The sequence below is a fragment of the Bos grunniens genome, chromosome 2, assembly GCF_055505025.1.
Source record: "Bos grunniens cultivar Pamir isolate PY7600 chromosome 2, Bosgru_T2T1.0, whole genome shotgun sequence".
NCBI classification, from domain to species: Eukaryota; Metazoa; Chordata; class Mammalia; order Artiodactyla; family Bovidae; genus Bos; species Bos grunniens.
The window spans coordinates 102,864,472-102,886,627 of NC_141166.1; the positions used below are offsets into that span (position 1 = coordinate 102,864,472).

Sequence of the window (22,156 nt, forward strand, 5' to 3'; positions counted from 1 at the left end):
GAGAGTGAGGAAAATGATTTAGCATGGCTCCAGAAGTGTTAAAATGCACTATACAAGGTACTGGACCCAAAGTGAGGAAGATTCTTACCAGATGGTCACTAAGCTGAGTGTAGAGTTCTTGGGGTAGCACACTGGACTAACAGCAGCCCAAGATGCAAACTAAAAGATTCTTTTAGAATATCTGGAATGAAAGAGGCATGCTTATATATGTTTTTTTTTCCATTCACACTCATCTCCATGGATAGTAATATGTCTAAACCATGAAAAAATAATTAAATGTAATTTTCCTGAGTCTGCTGCCATAAGGCTATATGGTCAATTGGCTAAGATGAACTACTTGTGCTTATTTTTGCCTTTAAAAAATGATATCTGGTCTAGTGGGTAGAAATTTACATATCCATTTTTAATATAAATTCTCAAGCTATTGGTGATGTCTCAGGAAATTCTTTAACTAAATACTGGACTTTTATTTTGGGATAAATTGTGAATGGTTTGATTCTATTAAGTTTGATAAGTGCTAAGTTCCTCTAATATTTGAATTTAATGGACCTAAATTCATGTTTCCAAAGAATATTTTAAAAGTGAACATTGATGTCTTTATTTTCCATTATTGGCTCGCCTGTACTGATTATTAATTGATCCTAAACTGTATTGAGCTTGAATTATTCCTGTGTTCCAAAGAAAGCATCTAGACACATAGATCACTCTTCAGCATAAGAGACTGCACTTGAATCCTGTTTGAATAGTACCATAAATTTTGGAAGTTGAAAAACAACTTGAAACATCATTTTCACCTTCCTACTACCATAGGAAGAACGTTAACAAATGGAGAAACTGAAGCATAGAAGTGTGTTCATTGCCTCAGTGTGGTATTTCTGCAATGATTATTTTTCATGTGTAATGCCACAGACCAAGCTGTCATTATTTCTCTTGACTCAGGAATGGCTCAGGATCAGATCCCACTGTTGAACTTGATTTGTTTAAAGCAGGTTTGGTGCTCGATGTAAACAAGTCTTTAATGGTTGGAGACCAGCCTGAAATGACCGTCATCATTTGTGAACCATAATTTAACATATACCATTTGTAATCTGAAAATACCAGATGCTTGTCTTAAGCTTGATATTGTTCATGTCAGGGGGCTCCAGATGGTATAATTATTGTGCTCTGTGGCATTTTGAGACTTTAGGATAAAGAGCCTGGAGGAAAAATAGGAAGGACATGTGACTTGCCCTCTCTTAAACGCCTGAGGTTCAGGTGTTAATACAATTGCCAAGTATGTGTGTTAATAGTAGATTTCTTGCAAGTGGAAAATTTCACATATCCAGTTTCTGATGATCCAGGCAATTCCTGTCAACTAATCAGCATGATGATGAAAATATCTTTTAAGGTTCATTGTAGACAGCCATTACTTTAATTCTACTCTTAAACAGCAACAATTTCTTTACAGAAAACTAAAAGATGTCACCAATCCTCAGGGTCATTATCATTTAAATGCAGGTGTTTTTTTGTTTTTTTTTGTTTTGCCAATCCCCATGCTCCCTTTTTAAATATGTGGATTTACAGTTTTCTACCTAAGTGTAGAGAAGTAGCATATGTCTTTCATATTAGGAGACATTGGTAATGTTCTCTGTACCTTGATTGCTAATTTTGAACTGGTGCTTTTTTGTTAAACTATTACTGATCAAATAAAAATATCAATCTAAATTGTAGGTTCACCTGTGCAAGAATTGTATTATGCTGCTTATATCTTTAAACACGAGTGTTTTTATTTTCTGAAGACTTCTTGGTAACTGGGTCCCTGCCCACTGGATGGTTAGTCACACTCGAAAGGCATCATATTTGTAGTTATTTTACTGTAGCCTTATAATGAACTAGTCCAAGGTTTTTCACTGACTGTATCAACTTTGGTATATAAAGTATCATTAGAAAAAAAGTAAAGGGTAATAAAAATATTATGGTAGAGACAAGATATGCTATTTTATAAATTTTGCTTTATATCCTATGTGGCTTAATGTCACAAGGATTATTTTATCTGAGTTGCTGAATTAGACATTGAAAGAGCTCAAAATTACATTTCACTACAACATATTAAAATAGAACATTAGTGGAGTATATTTGCGGAGAAGGCAATGGCACCCCACTCCAGTACTCTTGCCTGGAAAATCCCACGGACAGAGGAGCCTGGTGGGCTGCAGTCCAAGGTGTCGCTAAGAGTCGGACACGAATGAGCGACTTCTCTTTCACTTCTCACTTTCATGCATTGGAGAAGGAAATGGCAACCCACTCCAGTGTTCTTGCCTGGAGAATCCCAGGGACGGGGGAGCCTGGTGGGCTGCCGTCTATGGGGTCGCACAGAGTCGGACACGACGGAAGCGACTTGGCAGCAGCAGGAGTATATTTGAAAGTGACAGTCTGGCACAGATGAAGTTACTTAAATAAACATAGGGAATGGGTGCAACAATAGTTTTGATGGAATGCAGTTAGATTGTAGATGCAGGTTAGTGTTAGTAATTGCTAGTTAAATAGATGGTAGTTAGTAGTAGCAGCAAGCAGTTAGTAGTAGTAGTCTATAGTCAGAGTTATCAGATAACAGAGGAGAAGGAAAAGAGTCATGGAAAGAAATGAAATCAGATTTTCATTAAAATGTCCTTAGAAATCACATCAGCCCCAAGAAGTAGGAATTTCTATTAAACAGTATGTCATTCTTCATTATTTTCTTTTCTATTTTCATCGGCTTCACTCATTTGGTCCATTAGAAGTGTATGTTTTGTCACTCGAGAGTCCCACTCTGGGGCTTCCCAGGTGGCTTAGCGGTAAAGAATCTGCCTGGCAAGAGTCCCACTGTGATTCTAAGCAATTTTAGCCCACTAGGTTGATTCTTGATTGAAATCTCTAAATATTCTCCCTTATTCAACTCTTCTCTGCCCTATACCTTCTTCTTTCTGAGGAATTAGTCTCTGCTTGACCACAGGGGCTGGACCGTGTGGTATGTACGAGTGCCACTGAGTCGCCTTCTTTATTCCTCAAAACCAAAGCCTCCATCATTTTTCTTTCTTCTCCTACCTCTCTTTAAGGAAACTTTGTCTATCTGGCTGCTAAAGAATTTATTCTTCTTTTTTAGGTTCTTATTTCAACTCCTTTCTATATCTGTTTCTCAAATTTTTCTGCATCAACACCCCAGCCTAAAATACTCAACTGTTCTCCCTTCTTCTTAAAATAAATTAAATGAAGTTGTTTTTAGATTATCTGCCTTAATTCTGCCTTGGAAGTCTCAAAACAGGGCCTCTATTCCTGTCCTTGTCTTTACCTGAAATGGTCTCCTTGATTTCTCTGCCATCCACAATTCTACCATTCACTTACTTCAGTGGCTTTTGAATAATACTCAACACAGAAACAATTGTTCTACAAAGGAGACTCAGAGGGAGCAAAAGAGTGTGCAGAAGATAGGTTAGACTCTACATCCTCAAGCAGAAAAACTCCTATAATAATTGCTTCACAGATTTAGCAAGGGCAGTTCTGGCGCTTTAGAACTATTTGAAAATGGCATGTTTAATGAAACTACAGACAGGTTAAGTGACTTGTCCAAGATTAGTGGCATATTGATAGCTAGTACTTGGGTCTTCTGAATTTTTATTCTATATATATTTTTTCTATTATTCAGGCATTATTAGAGGGCCATTTTTAAAAAGGCTTTTCTTCCATGCAAATATAATTTTAAATTATGGAGTGGTTTCTGTCATTAGTGATTTATTTCTCTCCATCCAGAATGATGGACAGATCATAGTTATTGGTGTCCTTGGTCATTCAAGCCATGTTCCTTCATGTGCATGGCTTGATTCTACAATGACATGGAAGGTGATTTTCAGTTTCTGGCAGTGTTGTAACTAAAATCAATGTTAGATAATGTCTGAAAGTTTCAGATTGGGTTATAAGACAGCTTTGATTTTTTTTGGGAAATCCATTGAGGAACCTTCAGTCCTAATCTGAAAAAGTATTGCAGAAAGAAAAGTATTTTCCAAGCTTGACCTATGGACATTTCTGAGCTAATTTTTACTAATTCTAAACCTGACATAATTTGCAAAAGGACGTCTTCCTTTCACTCACTTCATTATTCTGACTGCTTTCCTTTTGCAATCTGAATCATTTGGCACAACTGAGAGGAAGCCCATAAATATTCCCAGAATGCTTTGGGTTCTGGAACATTCTGGCAATAGATGTTCCACTAAAAGCAAAAATACAGGGAATAAGGAATATGGCTCCATGTTTTAGGTAAATTCTTTGTGATGTTTTGTGATCTATCAAACAATCAAATGTTTGGGGCTATGAAAAAGAATTTTCAGTCAATTAATAGAGTATGAATAAACATCTTGTACTTCATCTGGACATGGTTAAACAGCAAAAATGGCCTGAAATGTTTCATGATAAATTATATTTAAGGTTATACTTAAATGAAATAACATGGAATGCTGATGTAAAATACAACAGTTTGATGTATTTTTATGTATCACAGTACATAAAGTTAAGTCGCATTAAATTGTTATTAAATCACAATTTAGTTAACAATAAAACTAATAAGACACAGGGATTTAACAATGTGGTGTTAGAGGTAAAAAAAAAAGAATTTTTTTTTTTTAACCTCTCAGTAGTCTAAGAGTAGGGTTGCTTTTTTCTAATCAACTTTTTTTAGCACATTGTGCTTAATTAGCAAGCATCTTCCATTTGCTGAGTTTTCAGAGTTATATTGCACTTGGATCTTTTACTCACATTGCAGTCACAAGATGAGAAATGTAGACACTGTGTACAAACAAGAAGTTCGTGCAAAGTCAAGCTCTCAAAACCACACGCAAGACTCAGTGGCACATGGTTTAGAGCTCACACAACTCCTGGATCATGCAATACAGGCATGCAGATGAGAGGAAAGAAAAGCACCTACATCATGAAAATAGAGGATGATGAAAGAGAATGACGTTTTCTTTATGACAATTATCTAATGCAAACCGTATACCCATAACCTTTACCAGAGTGGAGGAAGGGGCAGATAAATGACTTTTTGTGGGTGGGTTTGGGGGGAAACTCTATATAAATATTATTAGAGGTCAAGTTGTTGTTCAAGTTAAGAATTTCTATTCTGTACTTGGCCTCTTCCAGGTTATCTTCCCCAGTTTCTTGCTTTGTATTTCCTCTGCTACACCATGCAAAAAAGATCAGAACTAACATTAGAAATCATTTAACAAGCTCTAAACCTGACAGATCACAAGGGTGTTCTCCACAATTTACACGAGAATTAAATTGGATATAAATACCTCCTGTTCTTACCGGTGGGTGTTGTGATTCCATGTATTAAGGTGTGAAGCAGACAGGAAAGAGATAAATCTTTCATAAGTACATTGTAAATAGGCAAGTGGTATATAAACCAAATTCATAGGTAATAGAGTCAAACAATGAAAGGTAAATAGTTTTTACAAAATAGACTTTATCACAAAAAAAATGGTCACAAAACTAGAGTAATATGGAGAGGGGAAGTAAAATAAATAAATGTTTAACTATTGTTATTGAAATAATCTGGCAGAATGGAACAACAAAATTGAGTGACATGTGTTTTGATTAAAGATTCTTGACACTGCTTCAGCCAACCCAGCATTAGAGAATCCCCTGTAGTTTCTGAATGTTGATATCTTCATTAAATAATAATATGAATGGAAATAAACAAAAGTGACCAATTTGTAGGTACTTTCTTAAGAGATTAAAGTGTTATCCTGGTGAGATCAACTTTGCAAATGAATTTTCACAAGTAAATATGGGATAATTAGAAATAACTCATGGAATTCAGTTATGGTTTTGTATGAAATGTGCTGATTGATTAGTTCCTCAAATTAAAAATTTTATAATGGCATGCCATTACTTCTCAATCAAATAAATCATGCACAGCTATGGTAAACTTATCATATGTAAATATATATTTCAAACTGGGCAGTATTTGCAATGCTTTCTGTACCTTAACTGCTAATTTTGAACCTTTATTTTTTTTGTTAGGCTATTGATAATGAAATAAAAAAATGTCAATCTCAATTGAATAAGTTGTATGAAAAAGTTGTATCATACTGTTGCTGTCACTAACTTTGAAAGATTTCATTTTCTAAAGAACTCTTAGAAAAAAGATCCTTGCCCAGTGGAGGAATAGCTAGATGGGAGGGTATCATAATTCTAATCATTTTTTAATAGGTCTATGACACGCTATTGAATTTGTATTTATCATATAATTTATCTTTAGTAATCAATCTCTATAGCCAAATAGCTAGGTCCAAAAGATATATGTAACTTTCCTAATAATTAAAGTAGCTCTTTAGGTCAATTAATTTTATTAGTTGTATTGATTTTTAAGCATTAATAGAGGAGGGAAGGTTATGAAAAGTTGATGTTGAATTTGTTTAAGAGTTATGAAGGAATACATATTTCCCCCTTGAAAGGAAAGATGCATTAAACCAGATACAGTAAAAGGGCACATATTTAATTGATTAAAATATAGAAAAATTGTCCTTAACAGAAACATGAAACTTCCTATTATAAAATGTTTATGGTATACTTAAGTTCCTTAACCTCTCCCACAGATCCTTAAAATGTCATATTTTTTTAAAAAATTTCTGTTTGGAGGCATTATAATTATTACTGTTTACTGGTAATATCTTATTGTTTACTGGTAATATCTTAATGCATATGGATCCATCTATTTTGCAGGCTCTGGCAGCTAGGCCATGTGGGAAAGCCCAAGTCCTAACTTAGCAATGCTCTCTCTGACCAGAAGTGGGCGCTCTACGACACACAGTTATATCAGTTTGCATCATGTTATGCCTTTGCCACACAGTATAACTAGATATAGCACCATGCAATGCCATGAGTTGAGAATGAAAGACTATCTCCAGGGGAGAAAATAAACATCCGAGAAAGGAAAACAAAAGCAAGGGGTTCAAAGCTGGTGAGACTGTTTTTTTTCATTTTGGCTGTAGCTATAATGCCTGAGGGGCTCCAGTTTTGGAAAACAGTAATACATACCATGTTCATGTCAATGCCATTGGTGTAAGTCCATGCGTGCTGGAAATATTCTTCAAGCCGTTGCCTCAGAGGGTTGGGGATTTGGTGAAAGCGAATGAACTCTTTTACTCGCAGCATCTGCATGTGGTACCTGGCAGTTCCCGAGTATAGTCTTTGGATAATTGCAGATACATTCCCAAAAATGCTTGCATACATTAATGCTGGATTGGATAAAAAACAAAGTTATGGGGGAAAGACTGCACTTGGGGATATTATATCTTGTCAGAATCTCAAAATGCAGATTTTTTTTTTTTTTTTTAATCTCAATCCATTTGTGAGGGTTTATCACTGGCCCGTGGGGAATAAAGTAGTTAAGTCAATACTGTTGTAAAGTTTATAATTTTCATGGTAAATCTGGAGAGGAAAAATACCCGAATTCATCATGGATTCACTATTAAAGTAAAAACTCAGACCATTTACAATATCAACCTGTAACCAATCTAGACTATTGACTAGAGATAAAATATGTTTAGAATCAACATTTTATTTGTAATGTAATAAGAAGGTACATCATGGGGTTACCACAGATCTGTATTCTGGAAGTGGAGTAAAGGTTTTTAAATTGTGACAACTCTACCTTGTAATATTAAAAATTTACTATAAAATTTAAGGATTTGCTAAGGAATAATATTTTTTGAATTATTTACTCATTTATTTGGCTGTGCCAGGGCTTCGTTGTGGTATGTGAGATCTTTGTGGCCTGTGGGATCTAGTTCTCTGACCAGTGATCAAACCGAGGTCCCTGCATTGGGAACCCGGAGTTTCAGCCACTGGACCATCAGGGGAGTCCCCATAAATTGTTTCAAGGAAATCACCGTTTCCTTAGAGTGCTTCTTCATGTGTAATTTTTAATCTATTAAAATTTATTTTTCTACTTTCTATATGAGAAATATATCTTTGGCTTAGACTATGAGAAAATAGCTTTATTTTTGCAGAGAAAAATAGAATGACGTCTTTGTTCTTTCACCTATGGGAAGAAAAAAACCTAACATTCATTATTTAGAATGCCATTTCTAAAGCTTCCTGGGCAAAATATTTATAATTTAACAGAAGCTCTTTAAATATCTTGTCTTTCTTTTTATATTTGTTTAGTTTCTAATAATCCTAAAAAAAATTCTATATTCTATACAGAAAGTCATGATGACATGGCCTACATCTTGCTTTGGACATATGTCAGACACTTAGAGCGGAGGTAATGGAACTGTAATGTATCAAGCAGGTGGGGGGAAAGGGAAAAAAAAGCAAAAACAACAATCAACAATTCCTCAAAGTATTTGTTCAACAATATTCACCCAGCGTATTTTTTTTCCACAACACATTTTACAAACCATTGCCTATATAAACCGCTTGATCATTTTTAAGGTAAATTTTGGCCAGATTCAGTCTGTGTTTTAAAATGATTTATCTTCTTGGTCATTTGCTTTCTTTTCCATCTTATTTCTGTCTCTTGGTTAGCATGGTCCTTGTTTATCATAGATGTCCCAAGTAAGAGAATGTCCCAGACAAATGGGTGGTGCTTTATCTATGTAAAGGGAAAAATATTGGGGAAATCTATAGGAAGGCTGAATTGGGGTTTGTGAAAGACAGTAAGTCTCATTAATATAGAAAACCTGTTTAGGTTGTATCTTCCACAGGCGTGAAAAAGAAAAAAAACAAAACAAAAACTTGGGCATAATTTGAGTAAATGAACAGTTAAGAAGGGAGCTAGCAATACGTGCCTAAAATGGATTACCACGATTCAAAGAGATTTATGTGAAAAATATATTTTACTCTGCCTAACTTTAGTGTTGGAAATATTTATGCTTGTTGATAAGTGTCCAAAGTATCTATCATGTTCTCAGGAAATGGTTTGGTACAGATTTTCACTTGATTTAATTAGAGGGCCCATAATCAATGCTAGTTATTTTACTTAAACCACATAATTATGCAAAGAAGAGTCAGGGAAAACATTCTTATTTTGTTTTTAATAAATACTGTGTTTTTATCTCCATACTGCCATAAAAATGAACCAAACATTAGTTTGATCATAAACAGGTATTTCTACTCATTGATAGGACAGCAAAATCTAGATCATAAGTACACAGTTGAATACATGAATAGCATATATTTCTCTAAGGAAATTCTATGCTAATGACTTTTTAAATTATAATAAAGGCATACATTTTTTTCCTATATTTTTAGGAAGCAAATGGAGCTAAAGGTGGTAAGCAAGAGAAAATCATAAAATGATTCTATTTTGTATACATTATTTAGCTGCTGCTGCTGCTGCTAAGTCGCTTCAGTCGTGTCCGACTCTGTGTGACCCCATAGACGGCAGCCCACCAGGCTCCCCCGTCCCTGGGATTCTCCAGGCAAGAACACTGGAGTGGGTTGCCATTTCCTTCTCCAATTATTTAGCTAATGCCCATCAACTGGCATAAAATATGAATCAAAAGCAAGCTGGCAGACCATACAATCATTTCTCTCAACTCACTATTTTGTTTACCCTTCCTTAACAGAAAATTCTTCTTTCACCAAAATGATTTGCTTCACCTCGAGGTACTATACAAATAAAACAGGTATAATTTAAAACTTCAGCATGCCACACTCAAAATCTAAGAAGCTCACCAAACTAATGATTTTAGAAAGTGAAAGTGATGTTGCTCAGTCATGTCTGACTCTTTCGGCTCCCATGAACTGTAACCTGCCAGGCTCCTCCGTCCATGGGATTTTCCAGGCAAGAATACAGGAGTGGGTTGCCATTTCCTTCTCCAGAGGATCTTGCCAACCCAGGGATCAAACCTGGGCCTCCCACATTGCAGGCAGACTCTTCACCATCTGAGCCTACCAGGGAATCCCAATGAATGTAGGGTCATTGGGTAATAGCTGAAACATACTGATAAAAGAAATAAAAATGCTTTTCTACCTAGTACGCAAATTTAAAAAGATAAATTTTGATGATGTATAATTTAGGTACAACAAAATGAATCTGTTTTAAATGCACAGCTCAGTTAGTTGACAAGCATACACACCCGTGTTAACACAATCAAGATTATAGACCATTTTCATCATCCCAGAAGATTCCACTGTGTCCCTTGGCTGCTTGCCCACTGTTTTCTAGGCTAACTCTAGACAATCACTGAGCTCCTTTATGTCATTACAGATTAGTTTGCATTTCCTAGAGTTTCATATAAATAGAATCATAATGAACATATTCATCTATGTCTGACTCCTTTTTCAGTCATATGAATTTTGAAATTCTGTTTTGTATGTGTCAGCAATTTGTTCTTTTTTTTTTTTTATCATGAGTAGATTCTCATCACATGGTTCTACCAAGTTCATTTATCTCTTCTGTTGATAAAATCTCACCGTTTCTAGTTTTTGGCTATTATGAATAAAACTGTGAGGAACATTTGTGTGCAAGTCTTTGTATGGGTATACATTTTCATTTCCCTTTGCAAGAATTAGAAATAGAATTGCGGATCTGTGTGGTATGTTCGGACCTCCCTGGTGGCTTAGTGGTAAAGAATCTGCCTGCCAATGCAATAGACTAGGGTTTGATCCCTGGGTGGGGAAGATCCCCAGGAGAAGGTAATGGCAACCCACTCCAGTATTCTTGTCCTGGGAAATCCCATGGACAGAGAAGCCTGGGGAGATACAGTCACTGGGTTGCAAGGAGCTGGACATGGCTTAGCCACTGAGCACACATGCCGCTGGTTATGTTTAAGGAACTTGCCAAGCTATTTCCCAAATTTGGGGTGACTTTACATTCTCACCAGCAATATTTGAGAATACCAGCTGTTCTACAACCTTCCGAACATTTGGTGTTGTCTTATTTTAACCATCTTAGAGCATTAATTGCATTTCCGTGACAACTAATAATATCTCTCCATGTATTTACTGGCCACTGACATATCTTCTTTTGTGAAATGTCCGTTTAAAACTTTTTCTCATTTTTTTAAAATTGACTTGTCTTCTTATTATGGAGTTGTAAGAATTCTTGATATATTCTAAATAAAAGTCTTTTTTCTAGATCTAAGTATTGAGAGTATTTTTTTCTAGTCTATCATTTGCTTGTTCCTCTTAACAGTATCCTTTGGAAAGCTGAAGTTACTAATTTTGATGAAATCTAAATGCTTATATACTTTGTTTAGTTTTCTGATATTTAAAAAAAGAAGTTATAGGAGTAGTGTAAGGTTTCAGTTTCGCCATCATGGTTAGAAACAGAAATCTAGTTATTTTGTTTTACACATTATAAAAAAAAGAAATGCTCCTAGGATGTTTGTCAAGCAGGTCAGAGATGAAATACATTTGCCTTTATATACTGGTTTATAGGTTTTTAAAAATCAAATGTGTATATTTATAATATTTGAATAAAGATTATACTTATGTTATATATTAATATCAGAAAAATAGATATAAATATGTGATCTTAACTTATATTCTCACTTATACTTTTTTTTTTTTTAGTATTTTACTTTTTATTCCTGCCTAGAAAATAATATAGTCTAAAAAAAAAGGATTTTAGTTAAAAGGCAGCCTTGGCTATTATCATACATTGCTTACAAAGGGCAGGTATTTATCCAAATATTTTAACAGTTTATGAGCTCACAGGTAGACTTCTTTTTTAACTTTTATCTCTATTTCCTCCTCTGGGAGAAACTTAGCCAGGTTTCTGTAAATGCAATCCTGTTTTCCAAAACAGGATTGAGAGTTTATTTATTTTTTTTTTTTTAATTTTTTTTAAATTTTATTTTATTTTTAAACTTTACATAATTGTATTAGTTTTGCCAAATATCAAAATGAATCCATCACAGGTATACATGTGCTCCCCATCCTGAACCCTCCTCCCTCCTCCCTTCCCATACCATCCCTCTGGGTCATCCCAGTGCACTAGCCCCAAGCATCCAGTATCGTGCATTGAACCTGGACTGGCATCTCATTTCATACATGATATTTTACATGTTTCAATGCTATTCTCCCAAATCTTCCCACCCTCTCCCTCTCCCACAGAGTCCATAAGACTGTTCCATACATCAGTGTCTCTTTTGCTGTCTCGTACACAGGGTTATTGTTATCATCTTTCTAAATTCCATATATATGCTTTTATTTTTCATCTTGAAGTGTGTATATTTTTAAAAAGAATTCTATGGTTACTGTTCTCTGTACATATTCAGAAGCAAAGTTGGTGACTATCTTTGCAAATAGTTTTTAAAAATGTATCTATAGGTATCTGAGTTATTTGAATTTAATTAGATGATAGCCTTTAATGTTTAATTTTTAGTTTCCTTGAATTGTACTGCTGCAAAAGGGATTGCAGATTACTTTGGCTTAAAATTTTATTTTAGAATGAATATTAGTTTTAAAGAAGCTTTGGGAAAAAGAGTTCAACTTGATAACTGACTGTAACAACTTTAACTTGCAGTAGTATATATACAATACTTTACATTTATATTTTGGATATTATATTTTATTTTCAGGTTTAAATCAAACTACTCATACAATTGAGGGGTATGTACTTAGTATAAAAATAGAACTAAATACAGAAAATTAAATCATTTCTAAATACATTTGGGTCTAAATGAAAATATCATGTGTAGGTATACACAAATACATTAAATGGCTATAAAAATTTCAAGGCATGCTTATTATTGCTAAGTTTCCAATCTTATTTTACCTTTTATGGCATAATAGCTCATGATCCAATTCTCTAGGTATATGTATAAATTTTTTTTCCTGTGTGATGCTAAGCTTTACATAATCCCATTTTGATTAAGTTTTGTAGAAGCAAGTCTGTTATTCAAATAAAAGATATTATGTGGGATATGGATATATCTTAGTCAACCCAATTAACTAGAGTGTTTTTTATTAAAAGATAGAATTCCTCTGCAGGAAACAAATATTCTTCCTAAACAATCAATAGAAATAGCATAATGTCACATTCAAAAAGGCAAAAATACAGGAAGGAAGGAAGGGAAGTAGAGAGCAAGGGAGGAAGAAAAGAAAGAAAAAAGGAAGGAAAAAGACACAAAGAAAGGAAGAAGAAAAACTGGCAGTAATTCCCTGATTTAAGGATTAGATGTTGGGACAGATGAGCCTGGTTGGCTACAGTCCACGTTGTCACAAGCGACTAAACCACCACCACCACAGAGCAAGTAAAGAACTGAGTTCTCTAATTTAAAATAATTTACACGTTATGGCAAAACCAATACAATATTGTAAAGTTAAAAAAGAAAAGAAAAGAAAAAAAATTATTCGAGTATCATATTAACTAATTAAAGAATTTACAAAAGTCATGAGCAAACAAGACAAGCAAAATCAAAGAACTCATTAAAATAAAAATTAAAACAATTGTAAGACAAAAAAAATAAAATAATTTATACGATAAATAGTACCATGCATTTCACTTAATCCTCACAAGAGGTAAGGATTCCTATGGGGTGAACAGGATAAACTTCAGTGCTCTTAAAAAGGGCTTCCCAGGTGGGGCTAGTGGCATAGAACCCGCAGGCCAGTGCAGGCTAGACATATAAGACAGCTCCATCTCTGGGTGGGGAAGATCCCCTGGAGAAGGGAATAGCAATCCACTCCAGTATTCTTGCCTGGAGAATGCCATGGACCCAGGAGCCTGGCGGGCTACAGTTCATAGTGTCACACAGAGCCGGACATGGACTGAAGCAACTTAGCATGGCATAGCTCTTAAAAAATTCTTCCTTGCAAATTCTGTTTCAAGAGTCAAGTACTGTTTTCTTTTGAAAAGTGCCTATATATATTTCTATAATTAAAAACACACTTTTTTTCTTTTCTTTGTTACTAATGCCACTAAAACTGATAGCCACTGTAAAATATTTACTAGCAGTTGCAATCACAGAATGGTTGGGGCTGTGTTTGTTCTGTAAGATTCAGTCTCTCTGGAATGAATTTTCTATTTTTTCCAGCGGGCTCCACTTTCATTTCCTTTTGAGTGTAATTCTGTTTTTTGGTTTGTAACAAGACTGAGCCTGAATTTTCAGAATATTTTTAAGCATTATTTAAATGTATTATTTGCCTATACAATCTTACTAAAATAAAAGCACAAGACATACATATGAAAAGTAAATTTTAAGCACAGTGAACACTAAACTATTTGAATCAATAAATAATATACTAATATGAATCTATTTACGTTTCATAAATAAAGCTTACCAAGAACATTTTATTACTCAATATATTAACATTCAAAAATTAACTCTCTGGATCTATTTTCAAATTTGTATGCAATCTAAGGATGATGCTCTTTTTCAGACTTTAAAAATCCATCATGCTTTTGTCAGTTGCTGCCTGGTATAAACAAGGTTATTTTTAGTGGTTCCAAAGTGTGGTTTTTTATAATTAATATTAAAATATCTTTAGTTTTACACAGTTTTTTTTTTCTTATTCTAAAGAATATAACTTATAAATGATGCTCATAGCATTACCCATTGTAGGGTAAAAGGCAATCACTTAGGTCCTTGGCATAATGTCAAAAAGGAATTTTTAGTCAAATGACAAGGAAAAATACATACATATATATATATGTATATATGTGCATATGTGTATCTATGAAAGATTGGCTTACATTATAATTAGTAGGGTGATATTTACATATCTATATCAATCTACCAATGTCTGTATATCTAGTTATGTAATGTAAAAGAGTCTTTCCTATTCTAATCTGGTCTCAGCTTGAAATATTACAGAACATAACCATTAGTAATAAATTACAGACACATTTTTGCATCAGTAAAAGTGGACTTCAAGTCTCAATTCCTGAATCCCAAGATCATGTCACTCTAGTTTTATGCTCATAGTTTCCTGAAGTCATGCAACATCTTTGGTGTCTCCCCTCACAGAGAGAATCAGATATGATAAAATACACATATATTTAATCCCAGTATCTCTACAACTTTCTATAATTTTTTCTTTGCTTTCTTTTAAATGTTTTTGAGACATTGATTTTGTACTATTATTTTATCCTAATAGATAACAAAAGAGAAATCTACTTACAGCCAATCAACATAACACAAATCGAAAAGATTTTCTCCGAATTGGTGTTAGGAGACACATTCCCAAATCCCACACTTGTTAAACTGCTGAAGGTAAAATAAAGTGCTGTGACGTATTTATCTTTAATGGATGGTCCAGAACTTGAGTCACTGTCATTGTAACGCTTCCCAATTTGTTGTCCTAAGGAATCCAACCAGCCGATTTTGTCAGTCAGGTAGGGCCTTTCTACATTCCCAATGGCATACCAAATGCAAGCCAGCCAGTGAGCAATCAGGGCGAATATGCACATTAAGAGCATTAGAACTGCAGCCCCATATTCTGAGTATCGATCAAGTTTTCGGGCCACTCTCACAAGACGCAGGAGTCGAGCTGTCTTCAAAAGACCAATTAATGTTGTTGTCTGTGGAAATAAATGTGCATGATCAGAAACAGTTGGTAAACAATTCAGTGTGTGTTCCTGTGTAGCAAAGTAAGTAGAAATAGGTTACAAAAATATGGCAGCACTGAAGATAACTGCATATTTGAATTAAACATCAAGGTTAGTTTTTTAATTTTTTTTAACATTTGTTTGGAAAGTACTTTGAAAGTGTATGGTACATTAATTCAGTATCTTGGCATGTAATACTTTTGGAACAGGGACCATGCTTTGTTTTGCACTTTAACCATTTGCCTGGAACATAATTGGTACTCAGTAAATCATTCATTCACTGACAAACAACCCAGTGTGTTACTGGTGGGCCTAGCAAGTGGGATTATAGTGTAGAGCAAATGGACGTGGTCATTTTTATAGTAGAAAAAGATATTTATTTATTAGACAAAGTGTCACTTTTTATAAAGAGAAACAAGGCCCACTGTCTATTGGGGGGAAATAAATATTTTTAAAACAAATAATAAGATCATTTCAGAGAGTGAAAAGTGTGCAATGATAATAAAAACAGAGCGATATGATAGAGGGTATTCAGGAGCTTGGGTTGGGATAAGAACCGTTTTAGAAAGGAAGGCCAAAGAGAATCTTGCTGACAAGCTGACATTAGAGTTTAGACGTGTTTTAATGAGGAGCCAGTCAAGCAGATAACTGGGAAACTTACTGGATGATTGCATGCATGCATTAAGTACTATATTCAGATTCAGTTTTTCCTTTTTAAATGTGTTGAATCGATAAATTGTTTCTTGATATCCCAATGATAGTATGTATTTTGCTTTGGGATGTGATATGTGTAACTAATTGCATGACTATTATTGACCAGGTATCTAAAGATAGGACACTTCTAAATAATAACAGGATATTTAACTGGTTGTTTGGATTTGAAATCTGTAAACAAATTTGGATTTGAAATTTGTAAACAAATTGCAAGTTCATTTGTTAGGTTTCCTAAATAATGTCAACTATAAGTAGTATATAATTCACAGGGTATATAATTATTCCATGTTACATGGTATTTACCAATCAATTATTGAGTTATTTTATGTGTTCATTGTTGGTGTTTATTTCTCAAAGTACATCCATCTTTGTTAAGAACACATATTTTAATTAAAGAAATAGCATGTGGCAGAACTATCACCCTATATCTTCATATTGATTTGGTGAGAAAAGAGCTCTAAATATCAAGAAAATACTTTCATTACCATTCTAAAATCAGGGTTACAATTTTTTTTCCTTATGCCAGAGTGGTCACAAGGGAAGGAAAGATTTCTGTCTCCCCTGAATTCTTTTCAGTTAGTATTCGAATCTTCTAAAAAGGAGTTTGTGTAGTTGTGATGGTCATCTTATTACAATTTGGATTCTGGTCATTGCTCACTTAGGAATGGGAGGAGAGGTGAGTCTTCTCTGTTCCCAAAACTGAGCTATTATTTTTTAGGGTGTAGTAAGGGAAATAGCCATGAAATTAAAAGACGCTTACTCCTTGGAAGGAAAGTTATGACCAACCTAGATAGCATATTCAAAAGCAGAGACATTACTTTGCCAACAAAGGTTTGTCTAGTTAAGGCTATGGTTTTTCCAGTGGTCATGTATGGATGTGAGAGTTGGACTGTGAAGAAGGCTGAGTGCTGAAGAATTGATGCTTTTGAACTGTGGTGTTGGAGAAGACTCTTGAGAGTCCCTTGGACTGCAAGGAGATCCAATCAGTCCATTCTGAAGGAGATCAGCCCTGGGATTTCTTTGGAAGGAACGATGCTAAAGCTGAAACTCCAGTACTTTGGCCACCTCATGCGAAGAGTTGACTCATTGGAAAAGACTCTGATGCTGGGAGGGATTGGGGGCAGGAGGAGAAGGGGACGACAGAGGATGAGATGGCTGGATGGCATCACTGACTTGATGGACATGAGTCTGAGTGAACTCCGGGAGTTGGTGGTGGACAGGGAGGCCTGGCGTGCTGCGATTCATGGGGTCGCAAAGAATCGGACACGCCTGAGTGACTGATCTGATCTGATCTGAAGGGAAACAGTGTTTTTTCATCACAATTTTAAAATTATGTCTCTTCAATGAATGAATGGAGAATAAATTAGTATAAGGTGGGTTCCTGGGAGAAAAGACAACTTGCTACTATTTATATTATCAAAGTTTCAGTGTAGCAGTTATGAGTTAGAACTTCAGAACAAACTTAGGTTTGAAATTCTGCTTCTGTAACAGTGTCATCACAGACAATTTACTTATTTAATCTTTAAGCGTCAATTTCTTCTTTTGTAAATGGGCATAATAATGCCTCCTTCTAGCATTGTAGGTAATATCCAGTACATTGTAACTGTGTTTTTATTTTGATATCTCATTTGCTTTTGTTTCCATCACTAAGCAGTAACTTTATATTGTAAAATGAGTTTTAGAGGTACATATTTCCCAAACTTGTTACTCTGATATGGGGAATTTTGAGTGGAAGCTTTTGAACACTGGTCTTTCAGCTCCCCTGGGAAACTGCAGGGATTTTTAAAAGACAAGACTATCAGCCAGTTGCACTGGCTGCTCAGACTCTTTAACAGAAATCAACCTGTTTCAGTGTAACTCCATTTCTACACTTCAGAGCTTAAGTTTGCACATTTATTTTTCCTCCAGTTTTGATTCCTATTTACTTATGTGGAGAAATCAGAAATATTTGAGGGTTATTGTTCAAAACTGCCCTTTTTTGGGAGCAATTTCTGAAACTCAAGATAAATGAAATATAATGAAATTTGTATAGGTATTTTGTTAATGAAGCGAAAGGCTTCAGAATAAATGAGCTGTTTTAATAACATATTGTGATAAGAAGTACTAGCAACTCTTTTGGCTACAAAGATGGTGGAGCAAAATGATGCTATGAAAAGGAAAGGAATCAAATCTGCTGTATATGCCGCTTCCTTTTTGCCCTCCTCTCAAAAGAAACCTCTGGTGTTTCTTCTACAATTATGTCAAAATGAGGTGAAATCTAGATGACAGTAAGTTTCCTGAGAAAGTAAATAAATAGAATAACACACAAGTGACATATTTTCTGTACCAAAAAAGCTGAAAAAGTAAGGTACATGATAAAGTTCCAAAGGAGCTGGCACAAAGCAACTGCAGAAGGAGAGGAGGACAGAGAGGAAGAGGGAGGGGAAGAGTGAAAGTGCTGGGGGTAGACAGAACCTTCAGGTGCATCTTGAGGATGAGTGAGTACTGACTTCAGCAGTCAAAGCCACTCTCTTTTGATTCTATAACTTGTACCAAGTGACAAATGCCTTTTCTATGGTTATCAAGATGCTGCTAATATGCCTGGGCATTCTTCCTTAGTTACAGCTGTGTACAGCACAGCTTGTAGATGACATTTAGGCTAGCAATAACTCTGTTTTCTTTCTTTAAATATCTCTTTAAAGATTTAAGGTGTTTTGCCCCAGATAATACAATAAAGAGAAGTGACTGCACCACAATCTCAGAAAAAATGGGCCAAAAAAAAAAAAAAATCAATCTCTTCTTTCTGATTTGTCAGGCTATTAGTTTCCATTGTTTAGTTCAATGAACTATCTTTGTATTATCGGCAAGTCAAAAATGGGACCGACAACTACCTTATAATTGGTAGTTTTTGGCTGATTAGAATATTTTAAGAATGCATAGTTATCTCACAGTATATCTAAGTTCATGTAATACCGAGACACACTATGAAAATCTACCTTAGTGGGTGTTTTTTCAATTTTTGAAAATAGAAATAAAACTATCTTGAAACTAATGACAAGAACTTTTAAAATAGTAGAGGTAAAGAAGTTTCTCTTAGGTGGTATATCTTGAATTTTTCACTGGTTTTAGAAAAATATTCTTTGTTTATTACTTTTGGTAGAGAGTGAAAAGCATATAAAAGTTCACTAGAGGTAAGAGTAATCATTATGATGTAATATAAAGACAGAAAGACAAGAAATAAGATCTAGAAAGAGGTGAACTGTTTTGCAGTAGGTCAAAGCAAGGTCCACTGTTTTCCAGTACTGTCTATTAATATATAACAAAAGAGATATAATAAACTTTAACAAGTCAATTTTCCACCTCAACAGTACCTATGCCAGTTCAGAATTCAACTCCTTTACCCTGATTGAACAACATCTCAAACTATTTTTGTCTGAATACCACAGTAAAGAAAGATGATCTTAAGACTTTCATTTTGCCACAATTTTTAAAAAATGTAAAATGATTCTTCCCCTGGAAATTTAATTTTTCAAATTTCTGAGTAGCTGATGAATATCATCTAATTTCAGTTTTTTAAAAAATGTACCCACATCCATAGTTTATTAAAGCCCCAGATACTTTTTATTTTATTTTATATATATCGAGATAAAAGCTACTTTCCCTTATTAAGTACAACTTTGTTAACTGAATTTTTTTTAAATTTTATTTTATTTTTAAACTTTACATAATTGTATTAGTTATATTAAGAATATATACTTTAAACAACTGCAATTTTGTCAATATGTTAGATAACAGGCCCAGACTAAAAAAAAACTATGAGATTTTTTTCTACTAGATATTTTACAGTAGTTCAGGCATTCTCTCTTAATGTAAATAGAATTATTTTTGAAGAAAAACAATGTTATTTTGAAGTTAAAATAGGTGAAGTATTTAACAACTCTCTGCTTATGAATAAGTCTGGCTACAGTTAAACTGAGAAAGCATCATCAATAGGAGGAAATCTCATGTTTGAGCATTTTTCAAAACAATTTTGAAAAATAATTCTCTTTAGTAAGCATTTAAAAAAATCTTACATTTAAAATACTTTATTTCAGGGTTTAATCTCTATAATCCTTGCCTATTGTAAGTAGATAGAGTTATTCTTTTATGAATGAGGAAATGTAAATATGCGATCTTTGGTTCTGGCTGCTGGTTGTTACATGAATGTCACTGAAACTTGCTACTTAATCCATCATTCTGTCCTGTTTATCAAGTGATGTATATTTTTAGTTGCTCAGCTGTGTCCAATTCTTTACAACCCCTGGACTGTAGCCCACCAGGCTCCTTTGTCCATGGGATTCTACAGGCAAGAACACTGGACTGGGTTGCCATTTCCTCCTCCAGGGGATCTTCCTGACCCAGGGACTGAATCTGTGTCTCATGCATTATAGGCAGATCCTTTACCTACATAATCTGGGAAGCATAATATTTGGGTTCAAGTGGGAAAAGGGGGTTCCTGGGTGGCTCAGATGGTAAAGAATCTGCCTGCAATGCAGGAGACCTGTGTACGATACCTGGGTTGGGAAAATCCCCTGAGAAGGAACTGGCAACTCACTCCAGGACTCTTGCCTGTAGAATTCCATGGACAGAGAAGCCTGGTGGGCTACAGTCCATGGGATCCCAAAGAGTTGGACATGACAAAGCGACCAAAACACACAAGGTGGAAAAGGGAACACTTAATGAGTAATAAATTTCATAATTCCACACTCATGTTTTTTTTTTAGATTTCATTTTTATTCCCATTAAGTTCTAGTACTTGCAAACATCATTCAATAAATTGCCCAATAAAACACAATAATACTGAAACTAATTTTTATTTTTTTGTTCAGCTTGAGTCATATTATTTTAATATCTCTAAAACACACTCACTAATACAATCAAAGAGCTGTATTTTGAGTGTGTAAAAAACCATAGCGGTGGGGGGGGGGCACCTAGCTTAGCCTTTCCTTATTTGTACCAAACCTCATAAATTTCTCAACAAATAGGCTTTTAAAAAGAAGATTTTACAATCTCCAATATTTAATATCCTTTACTCTCGAGATACGTTTATTTTTATTTTGTTTTAAAATTAACATTCTATTTTGCTGCATTTTGATCTTACTTTCTCTTTAGTTATAGTAACACAGAAAACCGATCATCAAATGATTCTAAATAGTAGTAGGCAAATGCTGCAGTAAATAAACAATTATGAATAATATGTTATCTTTTTATATTTGGAATTTGGCTTGTTCTGGAAACATTTAACCAAAACTTATTTTGTCTTTAGCAAATTTTAGTCAGTGGATCACATATCCGTAATGGGTAAGTGAAGAACTTAATGCAACATTTACTGATGGAATACTCTTATTATTCCTTAGTTCAAGAATTATTCCATTGTAGATTCTTTGTCTCTTAATTGTCATGCCACAGACTTTTAGAAACATGACCTGTAACCTCAAATACAATTAGTTGAAACTTCTGCTATAATTCCTAAAAACTACCTAATGAGAGACATAGTTACTTTATGTGTAGACACATATAAACATGCAGGGCTGCAAAATGTTCATTGTTATTTCAATTTGAACATGAGTATGTCTAATGTTTTAGAAATTTATTTCAAACAAACTAATGACAACTGCTGTAGAGATCAGCTTCAGAAGGAATACTGACAAAATGATCAAAGTTTCTATAACAGAGGCCTGCTTTGCATTCCCTTGTAACCATTCCACGATTTATCTATCACACTAATGAAGCAAACATATCAATGTGAGCAGAAACTCCTCCTCTCTGCTAAAACTTCCTGTCAAAAGGCCTTGCCTGCATTCAGAATTCATGAAAAATAACAGTGAAGTGTGAAAGGTCAATTAATTAATCAAAATACTACTACAAATTTTCAGGGGAGTAAGAGTTTAATGAAGCATGTAA

At 34.5% G+C, this 22,156-nt stretch overlaps 1 protein-coding gene across 2 annotated transcripts in view; it reads right to left on the reverse strand.

The window, feature by feature from the left end:
- Positions 1 to 22,156, reverse strand: part of KCNH7 (potassium voltage-gated channel subfamily H member 7) — a 527,402-nt gene that overhangs the window by 45,310 nt on the left and 459,936 nt on the right. For both annotated transcript variants that reach the window (XM_086370020.1, XM_086370012.1), the window contains 2 exons: positions 15,094 to 15,493; positions 7,051 to 7,250 (listed from right to left, as the gene is read on the reverse strand). In XM_086370020.1, the coding sequence (XP_086226146.1) occupies positions 7,051 to 7,250; positions 15,094 to 15,493 (600 nt within the window). The remainder of the gene's footprint in view (positions 1 to 7,050; positions 7,251 to 15,093; positions 15,494 to 22,156) is intronic.